Source organism: Vulpes vulpes, chromosome 2 (genome assembly GCF_048418805.1).
Source record: "Vulpes vulpes isolate BD-2025 chromosome 2, VulVul3, whole genome shotgun sequence".
Lineage (NCBI taxonomy): Eukaryota > Metazoa > Chordata > Mammalia > Carnivora > Canidae > Vulpes > Vulpes vulpes.
Window position 1 is genome coordinate 131,476,224 of NC_132781.1, and position 12,646 is coordinate 131,488,869.

The following is a 12,646-nucleotide window of genomic DNA, read 5'->3' on the forward strand; positions in this document are numbered from 1 at the left end:
AATTTCCTCTGTCAGTTGGTAAGTTTCAGGAAGCCCCTCTGTGCCCAAGGTATCTTTGTATCACTCTAATACCTAGCGGGGCTCTGAATATACCAAGTATGCAACAAATGTGGAAAATGCTCTGGTTAAATGAGTATTCAGCATTAAAATCACCTAGCATGCAAACATATGCAGTTAGATTCCAAAATAAAAGAGGCACACACCACACTACCACAAATGTATTATAATAGACACACACGCACACACACACACACACACACATACACACACACAAACACAAACTTTGACAATATCCATGGAGTTTTCCATAGTCTTTAAAAATTTAACAGAAATAAGAGATAACTGAGGAAACATTAACTCATAATTTTATAATTTAGGGAACGATATATTCCACCCAATTAAGAATTCAACTCAGTTAAGATTGACCAGCAGCATCCCATAGACATTTAAAATTTTGTATTTGTATTTATTTACAGTACAGACATAGGTTTTCAAGGATTCATAGAACTTCATGTTGTAAACCAGGTTTTTTAACTGGTCTCTTTGTTACGTAAGCAAATCTAAAGGCAATAAAGTCCTGAAAAGTGGATGAAACCTTAACAGAAACTCTGTGTGACCCACAGAGCCCTTTAATAAGACAATGTCCATGTACAACCTACATCCAGTGATATTCATTTTGATCTAATGATGTTTATATGGAGGATACTTGTGCTAGCTGTGATTTCTTTTCATGTAATGTTCCAGCTCTCCACTTCTAGTCACATCATTTAGAACATGGTTCCATCACATGTTGCTGTTAGTTCACAAGCAAATCAGACATCTTAAAGACAACAGGAAGGTTACAACAGGTTGTACAATGCAGGGCAGAAACTATTATGAAAACCAAACTCTCCTGGCCCATCTTTTCTTTGGGCTTCCTTTTGGTCTTTACCCTGCTTGGGTCTTTGGGAGTTGTGTGCATTGGGTAAAGTACCTACGACACCGTCTCATTTTAGCATAGGTTGGCTGGCTGTGAAGAGCTAAAATGGGAAAAGAGTTAAGGAACCCTGAGACCCTCAGAGAAATAAATTATAGCTGCTGTTCTTTTAACTCTGCTTTCTGTTAATTTTTTACTTAAGAAAAATAAGATATTTCCCCCTTTATCAACTCTCACCTTCTCATATTGTAAGCAAGTGAAATAAGTAAAGGTCACTTACAGGCAAATAGCCTTATAAATCTGGTAAGTGTGAGAGAAGAGGCCATGGTATAGATTAAATGTTTGGGGTGATATGCCTAACTACAGGAGTTTACAAGGATGAACAACCTGAGCTTTGATGTACAATGTTATCACTGTGTGTTACATAACTGTCGCCCATAAGGACTAATTGTTTAAAGTCATATAAGCATAAGTAGTTCTTCAAAATTGAGTACAAATATAACAAGAATGAAAGCAATAGGGAAAAATTCAGAAATGTCCAAATATCATTGCTTCTGGAGCAAAACTCTACTGACCGGTATTTTTGGTTTGCCAACAAGAAAACGTGAGAACAAGAGAATTTTAGAAAGCAGTAATTGTGAAGAAACAAAACTAAGCAAAAATGAGTTTCAGGTCTTCATTATATAGTTTATATAAATCCAGGTTATTAATTCATAATTCCGGGCAATGGCTTTCCATGCACTGTATCTATAACAACTATTAAACGGCCTCTCTCTTTCTTCTCTATTTAGAGATCCTTACATAACCAAGTAGTCCCTAGAGAATTTCTGTGCCACCATCTGCTTCCAGTTGCTTCACAAATGACTCTAACCCACCTCTGGAAACTGTGAATAATGGGCAGTCCGAAATCATTTATGATTTAAGAGTGCTTGTAGTGTGCTAATGATATGAACATTTATATACCTCATCAAAACATATTTAACCAGATAATCCTTAAAGCCAAGACAATATGAGAAAGTGACATTGTAACATACAACAGACCACAGATTTTTCCCACTGAGCTACAGCCTACTTTTTCCATTGACAAATTTCACTTCCTTCCAGAAATATACAAAGTTAACTATAAAATAGTAACAGCACAGTGTTCATTAAGCTACAGAACAAATCATCTTGTTTTCAAAATATTAACCTAACCTTAGTGTCATATGCATTGATGTAGTAACCGAAAGAACTGTTACTTCCAAACAGTATATACAACAAAAGTGCTGTAGGGAAGTCTTACCAGCAGAACTATTGGTAGCTACACAAGAGATCCATTAAAAATTACTGTTAGTGACGTTAAATGACAACTTATCAAAAATTCACTTAATGTTCACCAGTGTTAGCTCTTTAGAACAACTCTAGAGTAAACAGAGTGTCTTCTGAATATAATCAACAAGCAACAAAGCCAGAACCCACAGTTAGAATTTCAGAGTTGGTAGAAGGAATCTATAGTAGAGCATGGATCTCTGTCTGTGTTCAAAATATCTAATGATATTTTTCATCTATACCGGACTTCTTTGAAAAGTACTATACTGTTTCATTTCCTCCTTTCACTGTAACAAAATGTATTAAATAAAACCTTTAGATTAAGTTTAAAAGCAGCTGAAAAACTGCCTGCTTTAGGCTCTAATTAGACTCTGTTATCTGGGAGCTTTGGCTCTCAAATATCAGAAACCCCAATAACTTATCATAAAAATACAAGCTCTTGGTTTTGAAAAATATACAAAATGCACTTCACATGGAAATAGCTCTTGATTGTCAAGGAAAGTAAGACACCAGTCTCATTTATAGATTCACGTTGTGCTTGCATTTCAATGATCTTTGTTTTTGCAGATTCCGTTTTTCACAGTTTTGGGCAGCCTCTGGCCTTTGGTGTAAGCACGGTACCAAAAATGGAGAAAGAGCAGCAGAAAGATGCACCCATAACTCATAATGATGTACAGAAAGACTGGAAACTGGTACTTGCAATCTTCCATGAAAAAGAACTGGCCTATATGGATGGTGACAATAATGAACTGGACCTAACAGATGAAAGAATGAAAAATATTATTCAGATATGAAGTCACAAAGGAGCAATTATTTAATGCATTCTTTGGCTGCTTATGTTTAAACACTCTCCAACCATATCCAGGCTATTGTTGGGTATGGAATTTTATCTTTAAATCTAGCCTCCATGGGTGTTAGAGTGGGTGGGACAGAGTCAAAATCAAGATGGAAATGGGGAACCACTATTCAGTTCTGCCCAACTACACAACTCCAGTGGGCCTCACAAACATGGCCCTAGAGCTGTGCAGTGCGGCAGCCTTTTTGTACCCAAAGAATCATCAGAGCAGGTTTTCTTGGCAAGTCTCTGTCTTGAGTCCTGGACTTGACAAAATGCACATGGGACTCCTATACTATGGCCTAATTTTCTCTAAGAGTTTTGATTTCAAATATTCTGTCTTGCTGTTAGATGAGGTATTTCAATTTGGAGGAAATACAAACATTCTAATTAGAGCCCCAGCAATTCTGTAGGAACCAAAGCATCCCTGGGTCCTTGTACCTGCCACTTGTCATCCACAGCTATATCAGGGTAAAAATATATCCTGCCAATGACAGCAGAGAATCTGTAAGGAGTGAAACAGCATTGATGACTCTCCTCATGAGGCCCGGGAGCTCTTTGTTCTAGGACATTCTACACAGCTTAATGGGAAGACTTCCCAGGCTAATGCCCAGGTTTTTTGCATATCTTTTTTCTCCTGATTAAAAGGCAACATGTGCTCTGTGGGAATGTTAGAAAAGTAAAACGCCATAAAGAAAAATAAATAACAATTACCTATAATATATCCAGTTATAACCATAGTTAAGCTTCCCACAGTTTCTTTATGATCATCCTCAAGCTTCCTTGCGTTATCTTAAGAAACTTCGATGACATGCATATGCAGTTGCTACACTTATTTCTCTCATTTTGCAGACACAAAGATGATACCTTTGAGACCCTCAGCTCGGTGACACTATCAATATCCGACTCAAGTGTGTTTGTGTATAACCAACATATTCAAGATAATAATAAATATCTATTCTTTGTTCCATTTGAGTATTTTGCCACATAATTAAAAAGGTTTTATAACATTCAAGAGTAGGTTAAGTGAAAAAAAAAAAGCCCAATACAAAATTGTATATGCAGTATAATGCAAATCAAGCAACTGGTATACACATATATGTGGAATTATGTTTATTTTTTCTTTCTCTTTGCTTAATTAGATGTTCTAATTTCTCAGCAATAGTCATATGTTACTTTATAATCAGAAAAAAATACTTAAAAAAAGCAATTATGAATAATTTTCTTGCAAAGTAGGAATTAAAATAATTTATTTCACTATTTCTGTGCACTTGGTTATTTAGAGCATTGTCAATTTTGTCAATATATATGATATACTGTGACTCTACCTCTTTAATCAGCAAGTATGTTTACCATTTAGAAGAAAAAGAGACTCAGAGGCAGGGATGGGGGAGACTTATAATGCCCTCATAGTTATATTCTCTTCCTCAAAATCATTTAGACCAAGAATATGGAATGTCTAACTTCTAATTTAATATTATGCCTGTTGTGATTCAAATAACCTTGAGATTATCTTGATCATAATTATATTTATTTTATATAAAAGCATAAAATGGTATAAAGATGGCATAAAGATATACATTCTGGTTTAACTGTCTGAACCTCTTGGCTACCAAATACACTTTGTTTTCAACACAGTTCTGGAAAAAAGTTTAAATAACATGGAAAGGATAATGATGGGGTGCAATATAGGGGCTATACATTCTATATTCCTATTTTTTTTTATGACTTTTGTGCTTTTGTTAGTATCCTGATTCATAGGGAAGAGAAATGACTCCAGTTTAGTTTTATATCTGGTTTTAAAGAAAACTGATTACTCACAAGTTGTAATGATGTCAAATACTTTTTCCACCACAGATACTTCTGGAAGGCTGGTCCCAGTGCAGACAGCCCATAGTAGGAATACATGACTACATGTACAGCTGTATTTAGAAAGGCATGGAATGTTCCCAAACCACCTGGAAAATAAAATTATTGTAAAGTGGGGGCAATGCTCCTTAATATATGATTCATTTTTGTCTGAACTGAGATTTCAGAATAATTATTTCTTTAATTTTAGTAGAGAGAAAAACATATACAACATCAATGTTGTTAAATAGTTACTAAATGAGAGGGAACTGGATAACACGTTCATTCAGTAAAATGAGATGTAAATCTTCAAAAATAAGTTAGAATGTCTTTATTTATTGTTATATCTTAACCTTAAGATGGTCTTTTGATTTAGGTTCACTTTAACAAACTAAATTGAGTTACTTTTTAAAAATGGTATATGCGAAATAATAATAATAATCAAATTCATTTTTTAGTAAGGGTTGGCATATATAAAGTATACAAATACATTAATCTTAAGTGATGATTTTACACATAGGTATACACACCCATAACCATCCACCGAAGTCAAGATATAGAACATTTCCAACATCATGTACAGTTTCTATGTCTCCCTTCCAAGAATATGCTCCTCCCAATGTAATCTTTATGCTGACTTCTATCATCAAGTACTAGTTTTCCTGTTATTAACCTTTATATAAATAGGATTATACAGAATAATCTTTATCCATGTTGCTATGCATATTAGTAGCTTCCTTTCTTACTGCTGTATAGTATTATAGTATTACACTGTAATGCATCACAATCCATTCTCTTGTGCTACAAAACTTTGGCAATAAAACCACTGGCTTTTATTAGTAGGCTATGCTGAGTTTGCCTTAATTATTTAAAAACAATTATTGTTTTCCCAAAATAAACATTTATTAATTGTTAAGCCACCTTTGTTTACACTTCCATTTGATTACTATCAATTATGACTTCCTATTTTGGTTTTCTTCTTCTAACCACTACATCTCCTACTGATCACATTCAATTTAGAACAGAAACAAAGAACCCTGGGGAACAGAAGCAAAGTTCAACTCAATTGTCTTTTTAGCTGGACTTGTGTAGTACAGTGTAAGGCGTAACAAGGTGACTAGTTGATAGTAGGGCAAAAGACCAAAAACTCCTCCTTAGCATCTTTCCTAAGAGGCACACTCTGGAAGAAGCTGCATTCTTTATATATAGCCTGATTCAGCTTAGTGATGCTGATCTGGGATTTAAATTTTTCTCCAAAATATTCTACTTTTTTAATTTCATTCTTCTTTAATTCCAGAAATAAAATGAAATCTCAAAATGTGGAACAATTACATTAGAAAAAGGACCAAATTTATAAACACTACATATTACAGGAAATTTAAAACAAAATAAAAATTGTTGCATAGTAGAAACAGATTACATTTCAATAATCATTCATAATTGCAGAAATTCCGGATACTTCTAGATGTTACCCCTGGTAAAGTACTCCTTTAAAGTAACCTGTTTTAAAAAATTATTTTTGAGTTACTTAAATATTCCCCCAGTGCCTCATTTATGCTGTCCTGTGCTTCATAAACTTTCTTCTCCTAAATAAAGTAAATAAAATTGCAGCTAATTCTTTAATTTTCATAAACTTCAAGTCAGAAGAAACTGAATTAATGAAGCTTATTAACAACCTCCCACCTTTTATTATTTACATTTGGGTTAGTCTTTTTTCCCCAAAGAAACTTGAGTTAATAAATTATAGTGGTGTGAAAACACCTTTTCTAGGGTGATTTAAAAATATAGTAGTTGTCTATTTCTGAGAGTTTAGGAGTCAAGTTGCTTAGCATAAGCCAAAAACCTCTCACGTCCATTTGTGTCTTGTGATTATATAAACACACAGGAAACAAACTACATCAGAACCTTTCTAAGATACCTGACCCATTTTTTTTTGGTCGAAGACTATTTTCCATCCAGAATCTTTCACTATTTAAATGTGCTAAAATGAGAAGGATCCAATGGGCAGGAATTTAACAAAGCACTAGTGTACCTAACAGGGTTTAGTTAAGGATTACTAATCAAAATCAGCTTCCAAATAAAATTAACTTGCTGATTTTGTCTAGTTATTATTTTCTCAGATATGTTAATAAGTTTGTTCATAGAACAGTCACGTTTTAATTCATAATGTTTTTCACATCTCCTTTGGAAGGCTTTCCTAATAAAGTATTTTCTAATCTTGCTTTCTCCTTTACAACAATACTTTTGCAAAGCTAACATCTCTGAATGAATTACAATTAGTGCCATCTCATTTTATTCCTTTGGTTTAGAAAAAGGAATCACCTGGGTAGTAATCACAATTCTACATATCTCTGGAAGGGAATATGTGCATAACGAATATAAAAACCTGCCAGAGAAACATTTGCATCATATTCCAAAGAAAAGTTGGAATTCTTATTATGCCAGAGAATTGTACAACAGGCAAACAGGAAATTAAATACTAGATAGAGATCAGCTGTGCTCAAGTTTTTGAAAGAACAGTTTAAACTGGAGTTTCATTCTAGGAATGAAAGTCAATGCCAGACCACATTTCTGGAAATATCTCAGCTCTTGTTGCTGTACTTGTCACTAAGTAGATATTAGGTGTACAAGTATTTACTAGATTCCACATGCAAGACTGAACAGAAATGCCGACTTAAGGAACATATAAGAGAGAAGAAAGTATTTACATTTTGAAAGCAGAAGGGGGATTAAGGTGTGGACAAAGAACTCATTACAAAGTGTTTGATGTCTACAAACAGGGTAACATTGAAAAACCAAGGAATTTCATGTCTAAATTTTCATTATTGAAAGCAATGCCTATTTGGAAATGGAAGCCATACTATCAATGGGCTCAAGAATAGACACTAGAAAAGTACTCAACTCTATTCTTCAAATAAAGTTCATTTTTCCCATTATAAAACTAATAGCTATTCAATATAGAAAAATCAGAAAATATAGAGGAAGATAAAGATGGAAAGGGAAAGCTCTTTTTTGTGTCAGCACCTCCAAATAACTGTATTTTGGGGGTACTGCTCCCCAATCTTTTTCCTATTTATACTTATTTTTCAGTGTTGTAATATTCTGGTCTCAGAGAAGAATCTGAATAAATAAATTATAAGGGTGTGAAAGAACTTTTTCTAGCATACTTTAAAAATAGAAGAGACACCTATTTCTGATAATTTTGGAGTCAAACTGCTTAAAGGAGAAGATGAACTAGATGTCAAAATCATTTACATTTCACAGTTATATATGTATATATATATATATATATATATACACACACACAAGAATTCATAATCATTTTATTAATGGGTAGTTAGGTATTTTTCAATTTTTGGCCAATGAATATCACTCTACAAAGAACTTATGTGCATGTGAGAGAAAACAAATATATATAAAGATAAGTAAAATAATGGAAATTAAATAATATAGCTATCCTTGATTTGTAAAAGGACACAAATGAGACTATCTTATCATAACATGAGCTACATTTTTACATCAACATACATTATAAGAAAAACCAGCGGCATTTACTTTTTAAAAATTCATGACATATAAATGCCAATTTGGGGAAAGGAAACACCTCACATACTGGAAAATCTGAAGCCCAAAGGCCACGTTAGGGACCGTCCTTCTGGCTCTGCTAAGGTTCTGGTATCTCTTTCATGCCAATGGCTTATTCATGCCCTCTCATTCTCTGGGACATGAAGATTTTCCCCCATGCCTAGAGACTCTAAAACTCATATAAGAATTCTTCAATTGTGGTTTCTTATTTTAGTCCTGCAAAGTCAGAATGCCCAAAAGAAATGAGCTACTCACAGAAATTTTAAAGCTTTGTCTAACATGGGCTGCAGATCTACTCAAAGACTTCTTAAATTTAGGAAACTCACGTAAATAAATCTTCGGACCAACTTTTGCTAATAAGTATACGTACTTGGGGGATATCATTTATTTAACACTTTATGATAGGGCAAAATTATTTAACCTGTTTTTTCCGATTCTAGATGTTCAGAGGCATAAAACCAATGCCAAAGGAACAAAAGAGTCTGATGCCAAGCTTTTGATTTAAACCAGTTTTGACTTCCAAAAAATATCAAAACAATATCTTTCCACCACAACTTGACACATCTTTAAAGAGTTGGTAGGGAATGAGATGTGTATCAGTTGCTGGAGTTTTGAAAGCAACGAAGGCTGGGACTTGAGAAAACCATTCTAACTTTCTAGAAACCTGGAAGGAACCGATACCTAACTATATTTCTATAAAACTAAGGCTTCTACCATTTTATTTGTTTACTGTTTATTTATTTAAGGATATTTAATAGAACTATATGGGAAAGGAGTAAAATCCAAACAAAACAATGAAAGGATAAAAGCAGGAGACCATACCCAAAAGTCATGAGTATCTAAAGAATGGAGGGTGCGGGAGGGATCTAGGTTGAGAGTCTCACATTTATCTTTCAGGTAATAATGAAAGTCAGAAGTTTAAACAAAGTAATTCTTTGATGTTTTGAGTTTCTTCTAAATCATATATAAGGACAGAAGAATTTGTGTTCACAGCATACAGAAATGTAATCGTTTATAACACATGATCCCAACTCTCCCTTGGCTACCTGCGGCAAATTTGACTCCAAACCACCAGGTCCATGGCATGATGGTATGATGGAAGACATGCAGGAAAGTCACTTGGCTATTTTTCTTACGCAGAACAAAAAAGATCTGAAATAATTTTAAAAAAATCAAGTTCATAGAAAATCATGCAATGATTTATCTACTGTTACAAAAATACTGGCAAAGTACAAACATCATAATTTACATTCAAAGGGCTGCCTTAGAGAATGCTCATAGAAGCAGCTGATTCTCCAAGGGGCAGCTTAAAAGCTAATTAGTATTAAGAAACTTAGATATGATGACTAGTCATGGGAGAATCAATAAAAAAGTGTTAAAGAAAATGTATGCAGATTTGAAAATCAAAAATGGAAAGTGAAGAACTTAGCCAAATATCATTGAAAGAAATGTTACTGGTAGGAAAACATCCACGTGGATTTTAAAGTATATGGGAAAGCAGAGAGTCTCAATTCTTAGGACAGAAATTACTTTATATTGCTCTCTAAGATAGGCTACCAATTTAGATAAGGGAAAGGAGGACTTGCAACAGAGCAAAAGTTAGCATATAATTATTAAAGAAAGATGAAAAGGGAAGAACTCAAGGGGATTTGGAGAAATAGGATGGGGGGAAAAAGCAGCCTGGGAAAAATGAGAAAGGCAACAAAGGCACTATCTAGACTGAATGTACTCATGGTTTGCAGAAACCCTACAAACAAACAAGGAGGAGAACTGGAAGGCTTTTACAGGGGAGTAGGTTTTTAAAAAATTCAAAAGCAGAATTAAGTGTTCAAGAAATATTCAAAATTCAGAATACCAGTGATGAGTCAGACTTCTAAATATAGAACTAAGCAGAACAGCACAAATAGAAGTACCCATAGCAGTATTTGAGAAATGTGGTTTAGGGAAGGACATAGAGGTAGCAAGAGTTTCCTTATGGAACCTGGAAATGAGCACAGGCAAAGCAGAACAATGAAGCCAAAATGCATTTGCTTATGCACATGGAAGAAGGCAGCATGATGCAGGATGCAAAGGAAAAGCCCCACACCAACTATCTGGGGTCCTGGTCCCAGGCAGTAGCGGCATTCCTCTGGGTGAGTTACTTACCTTTCTGGCTTCAATTTATTTTCAGATTGAGGACTCTGGACCAGATCAGTGGTTCTCAACCCTGGCTGCATATTACAATGTCCAAGAAACTTTATAAAAATTGCCATGCCTAGTCTCTAACTGTAGACCATCTGGCACCAAATCTCTAGAGGTGAGGGCCAGGGTTTTTTGGTGTGTGTGGTGGTGGTGGTTGCTTTTTCTAATGCAGTTAATTCTCCTGAACCATGATGGCTTAGAACCACTGAACTACAACTAGGGTCTCCCAGTGTGGACCCTGGACCAAGAGCAATAACACCACTTGAGAACTTAAAAGAGATGCAACTTCTTGAGCCCAATATACTGAGCCAGAAACTGTAGGGGTGGGGTGCATGTTATCTGTGTGTTAACAAGCCCTCTAGGTGATTCTAAGGCATGCCCAAGTTTAAGAACCACTGTATTCTATGCTCACAAAAGTCCCTTCCAATTCTAACAGTATGTGATCATTCAGCTGAGAAGGTGAAGCATGTTGAGATTTGCTACAAAAAATACATAATCTGTAATAGGTATTTATAATATGTATTCTGAGGAGAGAACACAGTTGTCTTAGACTCAGAACCGGTTCCAGAATAACTGAGATCCACATGCCCCAACAATGAAATAAATGTCCAGCTTTCCTAAGCTACTCTGAAAACAGAAGTAAGTTTTCTCCTTTCATCATGGACCCTAATCCATGGCACTTGCTTCTCCCAGAGCCCAGTCACCAAAATTCAGAGTTGATCCTCAACAGGATCTTAAGTTGGAAGAGAGAAGATCTAGTAAGCATAAACTTCAGAAAGGCAGATGGAGATAGTTTTGTTGTTATCAAAATTACTGATATCCCAGGGATATCAAAATTACATTACATCCTAATGTAAGTTTATGAATTTTGAAGCATTTATCCTCTTAAAGGAATATGGATGACATAGTGCTTTGGTTTATATTGAAAGAAGGCAAGGTAAAATGTTCTCTGTTCTTTGCTTCATGAACCTGCTTCCCCAAACACTAGTTATCCATCTCCATAAAGATGCACAGTTTTGCAGAATATGTGACAGTTACATACTTATCTTAATCAGGTAGTAGATACATAACAACAACTTTTGGAGTTTGCAAAAGATTGAAAAAAAATGCTTATCCGATTTTCTAAAATTACTGATAATAAAAGGTAAAAAATAATTGGAGTTCTGCCGGAAGTGAAAAGATAACAAGAATTATCAAACAGATTAACTCCAGCAGTTTACTGCTTCTACTAAAAGATCAAACATTTACCAAATACCAAATGTGGTAACCACATACTCACAGTATCTAACAGCTCAATAAATTTGGAGAAGTAATAAAGCCAGCAGGTGCGTGCCATCTGCAGAAACACACATAGATACGAATTTATTTTATTTTTTATGTGGAGGAAATTTTTATTTTTTTAATTTTGGCAAAATATACATACTGAATTTACCATTTGTAAGTATTCAGTTTGGTGGCATTCTCATTTTTGTGCAACCATCACCACCATCCATCTGTAAATTTCTTCTCATCTTGCAAAAGTGAGACTCTGTACCTACTAAATAATCACTCTTTACCTCCCTTCCCCACCGTCCCCTGACAACTACCATTTTACTTTCTGGCTCTGATTCCAACTACTCCAGGTATTTCACATAATAGAATCATACGGTATTTGTCCTTTTGTGCCTGGATAATTCCACTCAGTGAAATGTCCTCCAGGTCCGTCAGTGTTACAGCACATGTCAGATTTTCTTCTTTGCTAAGGCTGGGGATTATTCCATTGCATGTATGTACCACATTTTCTTTATCTGTTCACCTGTCCGTGGACATTTGGGTTGCCTCTATTTCTTGGCTACTGCGAAAAGTGCTGCTGTGACTATGGGTATACAAATATTTCTTTGAGTCTCTGTGTTCAGTTCTTCTAGTTAAGTATCCAGAAATGGAATTGCCAGATCCTATGGTAATTCTATCTTTAATTGTTTGAGGAACCAGAT

General features: G+C 34.9%; 1 protein-coding gene across 5 annotated transcripts in view; it reads right to left on the reverse strand.

Moving 5' to 3' along the window:
• Nucleotides 1-441: 441 nt before the first annotated feature.
• The window catches only part of ELOVL7 (ELOVL fatty acid elongase 7), a 123,636-nt gene continuing 111,431 nt past the window's right edge, over nucleotides 442-12,646 (reverse strand). For all 5 annotated transcript variants that reach the window (XM_072750001.1, XM_026019048.2, XM_026019057.2 and 2 more), the window contains 4 exons: nucleotides 11,953-12,009; nucleotides 9,539-9,644; nucleotides 4,881-5,017; nucleotides 442-2,979 (listed from right to left, as the gene is read on the reverse strand). In XM_072750001.1, the coding sequence (XP_072606102.1) occupies nucleotides 2,770-2,979; nucleotides 4,881-5,017; nucleotides 9,539-9,644; nucleotides 11,953-12,009 (510 nt within the window). In that variant the 3' untranslated portion in view covers nucleotides 442-2,769. The remainder of the gene's footprint in view (nucleotides 2,980-4,880; nucleotides 5,018-9,538; nucleotides 9,645-11,952; nucleotides 12,010-12,646) is intronic.